At 38.5% G+C, this 16,574-nt stretch overlaps 1 protein-coding gene across 2 annotated transcripts in view; it reads left to right on the top strand.

Annotated features, from left to right (window-relative positions):
- Taf3 (TATA-box binding protein associated factor 3) overlaps positions 1-16,574 on the top strand; it is a 162,346-nt gene that overhangs the window by 104,473 nt on the left and 41,299 nt on the right. For both annotated transcript variants that reach the window (XM_074056704.1, XM_020172774.2), the window contains exon 3: positions 12,890-14,718. In XM_074056704.1, coding sequence (XP_073912805.1) covers positions 12,890-14,718 — 1,829 coding nt within the window. The remainder of the gene's footprint in view (positions 1-12,889; positions 14,719-16,574) is intronic.

Genomic DNA, 16,574 nt, shown 5'->3' with positions numbered 1-16,574 from the left:
TCTTCCAATCAGGCTGTCCTGTCATGCTGGCCGGGGGGCTCCCTAAGGCCTCCAGTACTCCCTAGAGGCCTCCAGAAGAGGCCGGGCCTTGGGCCGCCCTGCAGGTCCTTCTGCCCTTCCACACACGGCCACTGCAGCTGTTCCTCTGTCCACTTGGTCAGCAAGCTGATTCCCCCAGCGTGGCCTTTGCCCTTGCTATCTTCTTTCCCTAAGTGCTGTTCAAAGCATTTTCCATGGCTTCCGCGTCCTCGTGGATCTGATCTCAGTGAACCTTCACTTGTTACTTTTTCAGTGACTATCTCATTAGCCCTTTCCCACTCTATACACTTAGACTATCTTAGTGTCTTCCTAGCATTTAGTCACGGAATTGTCCTTTGTATTTACTTGTTGACTCTCTGTCCTCCTAGTAAAAATCATGAGACCAGAAATCTTGTCTTTTGTTTACTTATCTCTAAGTTACTTAGAAAGGATCTTTGCACTTACCATTATCTTGAAAAAGATCAAGTTTTAAAATTCAAAGTCTGGTTTTGACTGAGACTATCACTTTTGCACCACTGTAAGGGTGAAAAATAACTGGAACCAACATGAATGGGGACCATCTGTATTTATCATCAGGCTGTGATGGTTAACAGCTGAGGTGAAGGTAGCTTCTGGCTCAAGGAGTCTTAGGGAGACAGACAAGAAAGGCATTAAGAAGAGACAGTTACAAATTACAATTCTTTATTTGGGGGACACAGAATGACCAGGTACTCTTTTGAAAAGACAGCTTTAGGCCTGAACTTTACAGAATGAGAAAGAGGTGAGCAGGAGCACAACTGAGGGGAGAATGCGCCTACAGAAGCAAAGCAGATACGTGGGCGTAAGGACCGTGGCGGGGCTGTGGATGTAGCTCAGTGAGGGAGCGCTTCTCTTGCATGTGTGATCCCCAGCTCCAGAATAAAGAAAGAAAGAAAGGAAGGGAAGGGAAGGAGGGAGGGAGGGAGGGAGGGAGGGAGGAAGGGAGAGAGAGAAGGAGGGAGGGAGGGAGGAAGAAGACACCCTGGGAGGGAGGACCTCACCATGTTCCACAAATTCAAAGAATGATCAGGTGGCTTGCATACAATGTTCTGTATATGACTAGTTCTTTGAATTAATCTAGAATGTATCCCAATTTGGATTTGGAAAAAATGTCTAGCTACAATGTTATAGTTGATCAAGCACATTAATTCTTTTCATGAGATTATTCTAAGGGCTAGAATTACTTTCAGGTAAAATCTTTTGTTATAAATCAGTAGTCCATACAAGTACTCAAAGTTAAGTTTTTTTTGGGGGGGGTGCCGGTGGCAGGGGGTTTGTTGGTAGTGGGGTTTGAACTCGGGGCCTCATGCTTGCTAGGCAGGTACTCTACTTAACTTGAGCCACTCTGCCAGCCATTTTTTGTGTTGGGTATTTTTTTTCCTTTTTCTTTTATTATTCATATGTGCATACAAGGCTTGGTTCATTTCTCCCCCCTGCCCCCACCCCCTCCCTTACCACCCACTCCACCCCCTCCCTCTCCCTCCCCACTCTATACCCAGCAGAAACTATTTTGCCCTTATCTCTAATTTTGTTGAAGAGAGAGTATCAGCAATAACAGGAAGGGACAAGGGTTTTTGCTGGTTGAGATAAGGATAGCTATACAGGGCATTGACTCACATTGATTTCCTGTGCGTGGGTGTTACCTTCTAGGTTAATTCTTTTTTGATCTAACCTTTTCTCTAGTACCTGTTCCCCTTTTCCTGTTGGCCTCAGTTGCTTTTAAGGTATCTGCTTTAGTTCCTCTGTGTTAAGGGCAACAAATGCTAGCTAATTTTTTAGGTGTCTTACTTATCCTCACCCCTCCCTTGTATGCTAAAGCTTTTATCGTGTGCTCATAGTCCAATCCCCTTGTTGTGTTTACCCTTGATCTAATGTCCACATATGAGGGAGAACATATGATTTTTGGTCTTTTGGGCCAGGCTAACCTCACTCAGAATGATGTTCTCCAAGTCCATCCATTTACCAGCGAATGATAACATTTCGTTCTTCTTCATGGCTGCATAGAATTCCGTTGTGTATGGATACCACATTTTCTTAATCCATTCGTCAGTGGTGGGGCATCTTGGCTGTTTCCATAACTTGGCTATTGTGAATAGTGCCGCAATAAACATGGATGTGCAGGTGCCTCTGGAGTAACAGTCTTTTGGGTATATCCCCAAGAGTGGTATTACTGGATCAAATGGTAGATCGATGTCTAGCTTTTTAAGTAGCCTCCAAATTTTTTTCCAGAGTGGTTGTACTAGTCTACGTTCCCACCATGTGTTGGGTATTTTTGAGATAGGGTCTCTTAAACTGTTTGCCCAGGCTGGTTTCGAATTTCAATCCTCCTGATCTCTGCCGCCTTAGTAGCTAGGATTACAGATGTGAACAACCAGCACCTGGCTTGTTGATAAGCTTATACCTGTCAGGTTCATCTTCTTTATGTGCAAATTCTGGTGTTGTGGATTTGCCTGTTCACTAACAGGTATTTGTAACTCCAGAATATTCTTGGCACTCCCAAGATCATTGAGTCCATGCAAAATGACAAAAAATTGGTGTTCCCAGCTGACGTTGAACAAGGTGATGCTCTGCCTTCCTTTCAGTGCTCAAACTAAACAAGAATCATTTTTGTGCTCTGTGTAAGACCCATGTTTTACATTTTTCTATCTTTTGTGGGTGACTTTTTGTTGAAAGTAGCTCCCAAGCATAGTGCTACATTGCTGTCTACTGTTTAAGTACAAGAGGCTATGATGTGCCTTATGGAGAAAATATGTTTGAAGCATAAACTTTCTTCAAGCTTTAGCTTGTAGCCCATTGTGAATGAATCAGAGCTATCATTAAATAAGGTGTCTTTAAACAGAAACTTGCATAAAATACAGTTATGTGTTGATCATTTGATAAATAATACTGTGACCAGAGACTTACGGGACCTGACTCTGTATTTCCCCTAAAAGCAGTGGGTCAGTATTTGTAATTCAGTGTTTACAGCAACTTTATTGAATATAACCATTGCAAATGATGAAAACTAATTGTGCATATGTGTGTGTGTGAATATGTAGTTAACATGTTGCTGTGTTGCAAGCCACCTCAAAATTTAGTAGTTTTAAAATCAACTATTTATTAGTTCTCAATTCTATGAGTTGCTACTTTGGGTTGGCTCAGCTTTACAGTCTGCTGGACAGTGCTGGGTTTGCCCCATATACTTGTGATAACTGGTGGCTGATGGCCTGGCTTCCATGTCTGATTATTTGGCCATGTATTTCTCATCAACCACCAGGCTAACCTGAACTCATTTATCAGTCAATAGTTACAAGTTTCCAAGAGCAACAAGAAAGCAAACTCTAGTGTGCAAGTGCTCTTCAAATTATATCAGATTTGCCAACTGTGATCCACTGGCCAAAGTAAGTCATATGGGCACCCAAATTCAAGTAGGTTCAGCCTCTTGATTAGGAGTATATTAGCCCATTGAAAGGACATAGCTTAATTCATATATAAAAGACCTTTCTTTACATACATTATCTTACTGTTACTCAAAAGCCTAAAGAGGTGGTACTTTGGGTTAGCCTGAATTGGCATAAAAGGAAATTGAAGTTAGATTGAAAAAAAGATTAAGCAACCATGTGGCCAGTAATTGACAGAAGTGCATCATACATGTCTATATATGATTGCAAGGTTTTCATTCTTTTTCTGCTATTTTGCCTTCTGATAGATAAATAACTCATTTGTCTTATTCTGTGCTAGCGGACAGTAATAAGATTAGCTTTATCAATACAGGAAAGAAACAACTGCCATTGTCTGTCTTGGAAAGGAAACTGTACCCTGTGTAGACTTACTATTGTAATAAGTTTTTAAAAATCATGATAATGATGATTTGTGAATGTATGGCACTTGTTTATAAATTTGATTCACACCAAGGGCGTGCTTCTTGGAAGTTGTAGTCGAATTTATTCTGAGAGACTTAAAGGAAGATGATTAAAATGTTAGAGATATTGACATTGTCTGAAGAGATCTACTTGTATTTATTTCTTCTAAAAAAATCCACAATATTACCATAGCCAGGCCCTATTATGCTATTGTAATCATAGTTGAACAGAGAAGGGTGATTAACGATAGCAATTTATTGTATCTGAGGAGAAGAGAAAATAAGAGATGTTGTCGTTATCATAAATCATATCATAAATAACCAAAAAGAAGCACTCAGAATGCTTGTGTGGTGTCAGCAGCCAGCCTTTTCAGGCACATTAGCCCAGGATGTAGTCATAGAAACCCCAAAGTCATATTGTTATCTTAGTCTTGCTGCAGTTATGTGATACAACAGTATTAACATATAGATTAGGCCATTTATAATACTAGGTGTCATTTCAGGTTGGCTTGCTTATATATATATTTTTTTATTGTACAGAATGTTGGTGAAGTAGTGCTTTTTTACAGGTCAGTGTGTATACAGGTATATACAGCACATCATCTTCACTCTACTGATAATTTATTGTGCTGTTGATTGGCTGTACTGTATGAATTGTCACTTATTGGTTTATTTTACCATACCCACCTACATATATGAAGCTGCATTTTAAGGGTCTCATTTCTGTGACATTGTAAACAGAGTAGCTTAAAATATATTATTCAGAAATGTAGATGGAGATGGAATTAAAATTTTTTAGCCTCATTTAGAACTCAAAGACCAAATGTTGAAATGGTTCACAATTCCTTCCCAGCATCCAGTGTCTATCTGACAACTTTTCTTGGCTCTTTCTCCTTAAAACAGCATCTTACCTGAGCTTGACCCTGACCCTGACCTTCCTGGCAATACCCTGTTCCTGTTCCAAACTCATTTAATACTCAGCATTCCTTCAAATTATTTCACATATATCCCATTTCTCAGTCTTCTTGTATCTGAAAAGTAGCTTTAGTTGTTAGCTTCACTGTCTTAAATATATTTAAGCAGCAATATTTTAAAGATGTTACCTTTATCCAAATATATTCAAGGACCAGAATTCCAAATCACTGTTAGATGTTTTTCAGTGGAATATTTAGTGGTAGGAATGTCTATGTCCTGTCCTTTAGGTCATCCCACATACATGGTCAAGTATCTATGAAGATGACCATAATAATAAAGATCTTCAGCTCTTAGAAGTAGATGGTCAAATGTCAATGCTTATCTTTTGCAGAAGAGAAATTTTAGGTTGTGGGAGAGTGAATGGGCTATCCTAAGTTGAATTACGACTGAGAGAACACATCCACCTCCATTTCTAGTCAACATTTCCATTTCTGCCCTCATTGCTATCTTAACAAGTGTACTGCATACAGATTCCTGTCCTACATACCATCTGAACTTATGGTCAGGAAATTGTACCTTATTTGACCTCATATCCCAGTATCTCATAGTGACGTTTAGAAGGCACACAGCAGGAGAATGACTTATTGAGTCACTTCAGTGAACTGATTACAAAAAATATATTTAATATCCAGACAAATATAAAGATGTTTTTTGAAGAAAAGCATTGAAAAAATCCTTTCATACTTGTTAATAAAAAGAAATCTAAGCTGGGCATTTGTACACCTGAAATATGAACACTTGGGAGATCAAGGCAGGAGGATCACAAATTTTATGCCAGCCTGGGTTATATAACAAGTTCAAGGCCAGCTTGAGCAACAGAGAAAGGGAGAGAAAGGCAAAAGAAAATTAGTTCCTGCGTGTATACTTTTTTAAAATTATGAGAAATCTAGCTTTAAATACATGTATTTTCGGGGAAAATATATGCAGATGGCATTTTCCTGTCCTTTTAAAGTTTAAAAATGGAAGTGTATTTTCTGCTTAGTGTGAGAACATGCCACCAAATTTTAAAGTTGCATGCATCTGTGTAGTTAATGATATAAAAAGCTTTCATGCCATGTGCAAACAATTTCCTTTTTTTCCTAATGTCTATGAGCATTTTAGATTATAGTGTTTCTTTAAAGGCATTTACTATTCTAGTTTAAAAGATATTTTGTTCTAAGTCAATATTTATAGTAGCTTAGAATTAACCTCACCAAAATCCTTGTGGTGTGTTCAGATCTTGTTGCCTTGTTTTGTTTTTGTTTGAAAGTTTGGTAAAGAAGCATGTTTTTCTCATTATTCCTCAGGGAAATGTAAGGAGTGTGTATTATTTATTCATGTCATTAATGAAACTCCATTTGTGGAGTTTTTAAAAAGATGGACATTAATATGAATGTGTTTTGTTTCTTTTATGTGACTAGAGAATTTGTGTACTACTTCACACTGTTTTCCTTCTATGACTGACTAAAAAGCATGCTATATGTGTTAGTCAGCTTTCTATCATTATAACAAATACCTCAAACAATTAACTTAGAAAGAGAAAAGATTTATTTTGGAGATTTCTCTCATGACTGTTTGGCACACTGTTGATTTCAGCCTATGGCAAAGCACAGAGCACATTGTGGCAGAAGCCCACGGCAGAGCAAAACTGCTTACCTCATGGCCAGAAAATGGAAGAGAAAAGAAGAAACTGGAGTCTCACAGTCCCTTATCGGGACCTAAAGATTTTCCAGTAGCCCCCACCTCATAAAATTTCTACCATCTTGGTCCTTTGACGAACAATTAAGACCAAAATTATAGCACCTTACATGCAAAATTATTTGGCAAAATGAAAAATTTCCCTTTCGTAGCAGTTTTTTCTGAGTACATTATATATATATAATTTACATTTTAGCGAATCTGTATCAAAATTCAGCTGTTGATAGTAAACGTGGACTTTTATCTAGTAAGTTAATTTTTTGTTTTTGCTTGAGAATATGAATTATCACGCTGGCTTAGTATGATTCTTCATATTTTGTTGTCAGTGTATTAGTTTTTCTCTTCATAGTAGAGGGGTTTATCATAATTTCTGATATCCTTTGATGAATGTCAGAGGTAATAATCATAATTTTGAATAATCTCACATAGAAAGAACAAATTACAGGTAATATAATTGTTAACTTTGGCCAAATCTTAACACAAGTAGAGAACACTCATTTTGTAATTCCTCTTGGCCAACATTAATATTAACACTTACCCAGAACTGGCTTCCCTTGCTAAAGTATCTGTTGTCTTTAAAAAGTCTACCCACAGCTCTCTGCTGCCTTCCTTGCAGGATAGAGCTGTTGGAGCAGGTGGCTGTGGTGATACCCATTTGACTTGCAGCTCCTAGCTCTGGAGTTGTACTGTTATATGGTTTTACAGTGACTATAGGGAGCAGAGTTAAGTTTTTTTGTTGTTGCTTTTAATCTTCTCAAAAAGTATTATTAGGTTAATTTTACAATGTATACCCCTGTATTAGCCAGCATTATTATTAGAAATTTGAATACAAACCTCTGGTGCTTTCCACTCTGCACTGAGGGTAAATTATGTTAAAGTCCACATCTGCTGGGTCAACAAAGAAAGCAAAGAAAAGAGTGCTGAGCACCAATGGCTCACCCCTGTATCTTAGCTGCATGAGAGGTGGAGCCCGGGAGAAGAGCTACTCAAGGCCAGCCTGGGCAAAAACCTTTTCAACAGAAAACGTTGGATGTAGTGGCCCATACCTGTCATCTCAGCTACTGTGGAAAGCAAAATTAGGAGGATCTCCATCCAGGTTCTGAGCAAAAAGTGAGACCCTATCTCCAAAATAACCAGAGCAAAATAGGTTGGAAGTATGGTCATGGCTCAAGTGGTAGAGCACCTGCCTAGCAAGCATGAAGCCCTGAGTTCAAACTGTAGTACTGTCACACACACAAATTGAGGAATTTTCTTAAAATCACTCAGTAGTCATTTTTCCTTGAACTAGTGGTTTCTCCAGTATTTGTTTATCACATATATACAGAAGAGTCCTTTTCTTCAGTTTCAGAATATTGAGACAGTAGAAGTAGTTTGTAGTAAAACTATTTATACAGGTAAACACAGGAAATAAACACTTGAAAAGTATTTTATGGATTGTTAGTAAATAGTGCTCATTACACATATGCATGCAAAGAATACTTCATTGCTATCCAAGTGCTATTCAGCTGAAATGAACCTTTAGAAAGAGTAAACCACTTAATAGCTGGCATGCATCTATCTCATTATAAGCTCTTAGAATAAATAATTAAAATTATCTGTGTAATAAAATATCAGAAACTCATCATGTGTAACCATCAACTGAGTTTGGGTTTGAGCAGGCACATGCTAGATCAACTGTATTTATTCATTTTAAGTTGGTAATAGTTCTAAAATACATTGACTCAAGTGGAAAACTTCCCTACCAGGAGAAAGGATTAATAAGTGTAGGACAACAATGGAAATGAATGAACCACAATACTGTGTCAACCTGGGTGGATCTCAGAAAATATAATATTGGATTAAAAAAAGCAGAACATTATTGAGTGATATCATTTAACAAGCAAATGTGGTAAAACTATAGCAGAATGAAGGGAATAATGGGTCATTCTTAAACAATAGGTAGTTAAAGGCTGGGGATAGGAACAGAAAAAGTGAGGGATGGGGGGTGGTGAGGGAGAGGAGCCAAAGGAGTTGGAATGATAATCGCTAATGTTCTATTTCTTAAGTTAGATGGTGGTCTCATGGGTTCATGTTGACTTTTGTGCCTTATGCTGTACATGTATATTGCCTGTGCCCCTGTGAGGTATCAGATAATTTCTCATTAAAAAAAATATTGATTGGCCAGCTGAGTAGCTCAAGTGGTAGAGCGCCTGCCTAGAAGCATGAGGCCCTGAGTTCAAATTCTAGTACTGCAAAAAAAAATTGTTTAAGTATCTTCCCTCTTTTTCCTGTATTTCTTAAAAAATTTAAAGCTTTCTCTTCCAACGATGTTTTATTTCATTTTAGTTGATTTTGATGTTGCAATGGAACCTTTCTTATAAAATCTTTAAAAGTAAATAAGAAATCATGACTTAGTACTCTGTTGGTTCTTTAAAAGATCTTTTTTAAAACATTTGTGGTTTTAGGTGTTCCAGAAATCAACATTTGTAATAGTTTAATTTTGCAGTCAATGTGTATTTCTTTAAATCTACACTAATACAAGTTGGTAGCAGGGACTTAACAAAAGGCAAAATAAAACAACAAAAACAGAATAATCCCTACTAGCTTTTGAAGCCCTACTTTGAATCAAGCTTTATTTTTTTTCTTAAACAAACAACTACCATTTATTTTTAAAATACTTTTATGAGTTATTGGGGCTCTAAATTCAAAATGAGCCAGTATATTTTCTAAAGTAATTGTATGAAACCGTTGCATTTTTTCCTAGCCAAGCCTGACATACCTCCTTCAGTTCAAATACCTGTCTGGTAGCCATCTTGCCAGTTCCAATCTGATAGAGTTTTACACTATTAAAACAATAGTTTCAAACACCTCATACAGAAAACACAAATGTTCAAGGGCTGTAATTATAAAATAGGTTCTTACATTTGGAGGAACTAGGACTATCTTACTAGTAGACCTGAATTCCCCTTTCTAGGAACTGCTTATGTTAGAGCAATTTCCCTTTGGTCTCTCAGTACTTCCCTCAGGTTCTCTCTAGGAGACTCACTCTCAGAGCTAATCTAGATCCAAATTAGCCTCCAGAGTTAGAAGAACAAAGTGCATTTTAACATATCCCACAACCTTGTTATGTTGCCTAGACCAAACCTTTATCTTTTTGCTTTAGCAGAAAGATATGAATCTCTGTGGAGTAAAAGGAGGCTCCTTGAAATTTAGAAATATAATACTAATAAGTATTCTAAGAGTTTTCACTTACCTGGAGAATATCCTAAAGCTGTCTTTTTTCTTGATTTTTCATATGTTTTCCTGTTAGCAGTTTAAAGTCTGTCCTGTCATTCTCACAAGAATAGGAAGGGAAGGAAGCGTTCAGATGACCTGAATATTATAGGTCTAGCCCAGGAATTGGCAGACCTTTTCTGTAAAGGGCCAGATAGTAAATGTCCTAGGTTTTCTTTGTTGTATGTATAACCAGAATATGGTAGAGCCCAAAGTGGATGAGAAGCTGTCTTGCTAAGAAAATGTGTTATAGGAGGTGTAACATTAGGTGGCAATCTTAGAAGAGATAGTCACTGGCGTGTTAGGAGTGCAAAGGATGACAGGCACAAGGAGTTTCATGTGCATAGGCACAGAAGTGTGACACAGCTCTGTATATGTCAGAAACCGCAAATAAGTTAGCATGACTAGGATGGGTGGCGCACTTGGGCTCACTGTAAATGATGAGGTTAGGTACCGAAATGGATGATGAAGCACCTTTATCAGTCATGCTGGGGAAATTGGATTTTTATATTTTAAAATGGTGATTTTCAAGCATGTTTTAGCTTCACAACAAAGCTTTTGTGGCTGCTCAGCATGTAAAACAGATAACCCTAGAAGTAGCTCTTGCATTTAATAGATAAGAGGAGATCACATCTTACTGGGCAGCAGTCTCAGAAAGGATTCCATATAACCCTTAGCATCCAAGGAGGTACATCTTGCAAACTCCTTCTGATAGGACTAGTGAAAAGTCTTAGGGCCAGGCACAGTGGTTCATGCTATGATCCCAGCTACTTGGGAGGCGGAGGTGGGAGGATCAAGTGAGAAGCCAGCCTCAAACATAAAGCACAAGGTACTATCTGAAAAATAACTAAGCAAGAGCGCCAAGTGAAGTGGCTCACAGCTGTGATCCCAACTGTCAGAGGCCCCTAGGTAAGAGAATCACAGTCTGAGGCCGACCCAGGCAAAAATGCAAGACCGTACCTAAAAAAATAACTAAAGCAAAAAGGAAAAGTCTTAGGATGAGGAAACACACTCAGATGTGCTGCTCATAAACTCACCTAAAGGGTATGTATTCTAAGGAAGATGCCTGAAAGCAGCCTAGTTAGCAGGTTGTTACTAAGAAGACTACAGCAGTGGGGAAAGTACCTCCAAGGGAACAAAGCAGGAAACTGTGTTCAAGTTCAGACTAGAGTTGAAGTGAGAAAAGAAGGAGTCTGAAATGATTCCCACGTTTCTACCTTGAGTGCTAGATGGATGATGGTGTCATTACCAAGTAATGGCAGAAATAATTACATGTTGAAGTTGCATTGTGCTTTATAGTTTGCAGAGTACTTTCACATACATCATGGCATTCATTCCCTGTCAGTCACCTCTTGTGCTTTTGTTGCCTGACTTCTGCTAATAGCTTCCATTCTGACTGATCTCTTAGGCATTGGCTTTGTTCACTAGGTTTCCTTTTAAAAACTCTTTGACATCTGATTCTCCGTGTACTTCTTCAGTTCTCCTTCCTCTCTTCTTTACGTATAGATGGTCCTCAGATGTTTGAAACCATTACCTCTTATTTCACTCTCACTTGTACTTCTGTTACTGTGATGTTAATTATCTCAACAAAGCTTTTCTCACATACTCTGCCCTCTTTTCTGAACTTAGTGTATTTCAGCTAGATACATCATTGACTAAATGCCCATCAAACTCTGTGTCTAGGGATTGAGCTAATCATCATCCTTCTGTATTTTCTTATTTCTGTTAGTGGATTCTATCCATTCTGTCTTAAGGATATCATTTACCTCTATTGCTTCCTATTTGTTTCTACTATTCTAGTTCAAATTCTTATTGCATCTTACCTGCATCATTTCAATAACCCCTAACTTGTCCACTCTCCTTTAGTGTCTATTGCCTCCCAGCCCCACCCATCATACCTGTTCTTGCCAGTATGATTTTCCTAACACATACTCCAGTGTTTTTCTCCATTGTCTGAAAGCCTAACTATGTCCGATCTACCAGTAGAATAAAAGTCGTATTCCTTCTGGAATTCAAAAATCCTAGGATCTGGATGCAACTTTGCTAAACGTTGTTTCTAGTGTTCCTCATTTTACATCCTATTTTCCAAACAAATTAAATTATCCCCTGGTTCTTAGATACTTTCTATGCTCCACCTTCATCTCTTTGTCATCTAATCCTTCATCCTGGACTTCATCACTCCCAGCTCCAAATATTCCAAACACTACATAATTACAGAGTTCTTCCCCACACACTTGGTATTGTAGTAATCTGATTCTCCTTGAACTCCCATATCACTTTATCTGCCTTGGCACTAATTACTTACCATGTGCTACACACAAACATTATTTCCCCCCCTATCCTGTGAGCTCTTTGAGGTCATGAATTATTCCTGTACCTCTTTCAGCCTTTATCATTGTGCATTATATGCTTTGTTAATATGTGTAGAAATAAATAATTGGATTTTGCAACAACTCAGTCAAATAGGCAGGGCAAGTAACATTAGCCCCTTTTGAAAGGTCAGGAAACAGGCTCAAGTAGGTTGGGAGATTGCCTAAGGCATTTTGCTGTATAGTGCTAGACCACTAGGGAAAACATCATTGTTCAAATGTCTAAGCCAAATGTATTGCATTTGCCATGCTGCCTTTTCAAGTGCCTGCCATCTAGCAAAACAGAAGATACAAGTAAGATATGAATTGTGTCCAGAGAATTAAAATTTGTTACAAAAGTAAAAAAAAATTATGTCTGTCTGTTATTTCTGAGAATAGTAGTTATATAACAGTCCATCTCTTGATTTTTTTTTTTTTATACTGGAGTTTGAACTCAAGGCCTTACCCTTGCTAGGCAGGAGAGATGGGGAGAGAGGAAGAACTCAGCAAAGTCCAGATCCCAATGTTAGGACAATTATTTGTTTGTAAACCTGCTGTCACTGATTGCCATGCTTAAAATGATGATAGTGTCCAGACTGAAAAGATCCTTGAAAACTTACTGCTTTACTCTTTAAACACTCCGCAACTTTCTTTTCTTTCCTCCAAATCATGTTTGAAGCATTGTTTTTATTAGGTTTTGTTGCATTGCAGTAATATGTCTTTTTTCTTCCTTTCCCAGAGGAAGAAGAGGAACAGGTGCCCACTGATGGGGGCACATCGGCAGAAGCCATGCAGGTTCCCTTGGAGGAAGATGATGAATTGGAAGAGGAGGAAATTATTAATGATGAGAATTTCCTGGGTAAGAGACCACTGGATAGTCCTGAAGCTGAAGAAATGCCTGCCATGAAGCGACCACGACTATTAAGCACTAAAGGGGACACGCTGGATGTAGTATTATTGGAAGCTCGAGAACCTCTCAGCTCAATAAATACACAAAAAATTCCACCAATGCTTTCGCCAGTCCATGTACAGGACAGTACAGACTTAGCACCTCCATCACCAGAGCCCCCAATGTTGGCTCCTGTTGCAAAATCACAAATGCCAACTGCAAAACCATTAGAAGCAAAGTCATTTACACCCAAAACAAAGACTAAAACTAGTTCTCCAGGTCAAAAGACTAAATCACCTAAAACTACCCCATCACCAGCAATGGTCGGAAGTCCTATTCGGTCACCCAAAAGTATATCCAAAGAAAAGAAGTCACCTGGACGTGCTAAGAGCCCCAAGAGCCCCAAGAGCCCCAAGATTATGACTCATATTCCCCCAGTACCTGTCAGACCTGAGACACCAAATAGGACTCCTGCAGCTCCAATAAGTGAAAAAATTAGTAAAGAGACCATCCAGGTGAAACAAACACAAACTCCCCCTGATGCTGGGAAACTGAACAATGAGACTCAGCCGAAAAAGGCTATTGTGACTGATAAAACAATCGATGACTCTATTGATGCTGTGATTGCCCGAGCCTGTGCTGAACGGGAGCCAGATCCTTTTGAATTTTCTTCTGGATCAGAATCCGAAGGAGACATTTTTACGAGCCCTAAGAGAATTTCAGGTTCAGAGTGTACCACTCCAAAAGCTTCCACTTCTTCAAACAATTTCACAAAGTCAGGATCCACTCCTCTGCCTCTTTCAGGTGGAACTTCCAGTTCTGATAACTCATGGACAATGGATGCCTCCATTGATGAGGTTGTACGGAAGGCAAAACTGGGAACACCTTCCAGTATGCCTCCCAACTTTCCTTATATCTCTTCTCCTTCAGTGTCTCCTCCCACTCCCGAGCCTCTCCACAAGGTGTATGAGGAGAAAACCAAGCCGCCTTCATCAATGGAGGTAAAGAAGAAGTTGAAAAAAGAGCTGAAGACTAAATTGAAAAAGAAAGAAAAGCAGCGAGATAAAGAGAGGGAAAAAGACAAAAACAAAGAGAAAAGTAAGGAGAAGGATAAAGTGAAAGAGAAAGAGAAGGAAAAAGAAGCTGGCAAGGAAACAAAATACCCATGGAAGGAGTTTCTTAAAGATGAGGATTCAGATCCCTATAAGTTTAAAATAAAAGAATTTGAAGATGTTGATTCAAAAGTGAGATTGAAAGATGGAATCGTAAGGAAGGAGAAAGAGAAGCATAAAGACAAGAAAAAAGATAGAGAAAAGGGGAAAAGAGATAAAGATAAACGAGAAAAAGAAAAAGTTAAAGACAAAGGTAGAGAAGAAAAGGCAAAGGCTCCACCCACGCCACTGTTATTGCCCCCAAAAGAAATGGCGCTGCCCCTTTTCAGCCCTGCCACAACGGTAAGGGTCCCTTCTGTGCTGCCTGCCTTGTCGCCAATGCTCCCAGAAAAACTGTTTGAGGAAAAAGAAAAACCTAAGGAGAAGGAAAGGAAAAAAGACAAAAAAGAGAAGAAGAAAAAGAAAGAAAAAGAGAAGGAAAAGGAGAAGAAAGAGAAGGAAAGGGAGAAAGAAAAAAGAGAGAGAGAGAAGAGAGAAAAAGAAAAGGAGAAACACAAGCATGAAAAAGTAAGCAGTTTATCATTTTCGGCACTATCTGAACAAAGTCCTAGTGAGAGACACAGGTAAACAAAGCCAGCAATTATATCTGTGTTTTGGATATAAATTGCCCATAACTTAACTGGAAGTATGTTTGTAATGAGGTTTTAAGTTTAATTTTAAAGTTGTAATCAAGCTCCAAGTACACTAGACTATGTTAAAAATTCATAAAAAGAGGGATCCAATGACAGACTATGCATTCACTATACTAATCTCAGGTAGCTCTTTAAAATCCATAATCCTGAATTGTGAGTAATATTTGTGTTCATTTATCAAGTCTACTGCCTGATGTTTTGTGTCAACTCTTAGATACCAGAAAGACAACATGCACATCTCTTAAGAATGTGTGAGACCATGTCCTTACTTTAGGGGATAGTAAGGCCCATGGAGGGATCGTGGACTAGGGGTTTCTGATTAGAATGCCATTCTGGCATTTATTTAGCTTATGGCTGTCTACAGTACTTTCAGTAGCATCTCTTCTTTTATTTCCTGCTTTAACAAGATTAGAAATCATTTCTAAGTGTCTCAGCCTGATCATCTAAACTGATCTGGCAATCTGGTTTATGGGCAGAAAGTAATTCCACACAGCAGAGATGTTTTACCATGTCAGTAGATCTGACTTTCACAGAGTCCATCCAATGAACAGTTAGATCCTTTCCAGAGAAAGATTAGATGCTTCAGTGTTGTAGGAGCCAGGACTTTGGTCTCGTGGGAGCAAGATGTGGTTTCTCCTCCAAGGTTTTGGGATTACCGTAGTGGTTGACTGGTTCATTTAAGCATTTCTTTTAAACTTTCTAAACAAATGGCTCGGTATTCATGATGCCATCCATAGAGCTCATCAGAGATACTTTTCCTGCCCTCTAAAAGTGATCCTGTTTGAACTTGGCTACAAAATAATACCCAGTAATTTTTCCACATAATGTAAGTATAATATATTTGACCTATGGCAAACTTGTGACCAATAATTTTGCAATGCTTTTAACTTCAAACTTACCTAGAAAAATTAGCTTGACTGACAGTGGTGATGGCAGCTGTCACATTTTTCTGCCTTTCTTTGTCCCCCTTAGCTATTCTAAAACATAAAGAAATAGAACAGAAATTCTTTTGTCAATAACTGAACATCTGCCCAGTTAATAAGACTCAAGAACCTAACTTTTATTTCTGTTTTTAAAATCATTTATCATTAAATTATTATGTTGTTTTTATATGGTACATGTCTGGTTTTAAAGCACTTCTGCACACTTTGTTTTCTCCTCCTAACACATCTAAGACATAGATTCTGCAGGTATTATTATTAACATTTATGAATGAGAAACTGACCCTGAGAAACCAGTCCAAGATCAAGATCACATAACTAGCAAGAACCAGGTCATATGTACTACAGATACACCCCACATTTTGAAATGTTTATTGTCAGAGGTGTTGTCTGGCAGTAATTAGTCATTTATCCGTCACGTATGTAGTAACCTAGCTTCTCAGTGCTCAGTACACTAAACACGCTGCTGTCACTTTCATCACTCTGAACTTCAGAAAGTCAGAAACATTGTTTCAGCAGCCATTATGAATATCAGTGAAGCCAGCAGATTAGTCTATAACAGCATTCTGTGCTTTTCCCAGGATCTGCCTGACATGGGAAAAGAAAAATCCCTCTGACTATCTCTGTGAGGCAAAGGCTCAGTTACCAGATTTTACCTGACAGAAGGCTGCAAGTTCTTGTATCTGTTTTGATGGGTTATGGATCAGGGAAATGAACAAAGATTATCAGGGTCCAACTGTCTTATAAGACCATTTCAAATAATAGTGTTGCTTGTAGAGTTAGACCTGAG

Source organism: Castor canadensis, chromosome 15, assembly GCF_047511655.1.
Source record: "Castor canadensis chromosome 15, mCasCan1.hap1v2, whole genome shotgun sequence".
Lineage (NCBI taxonomy): Eukaryota > Metazoa > Chordata > Mammalia > Rodentia > Castoridae > Castor > Castor canadensis.
This window is presented reverse-complemented; position numbering and strand designations above follow the sequence as displayed.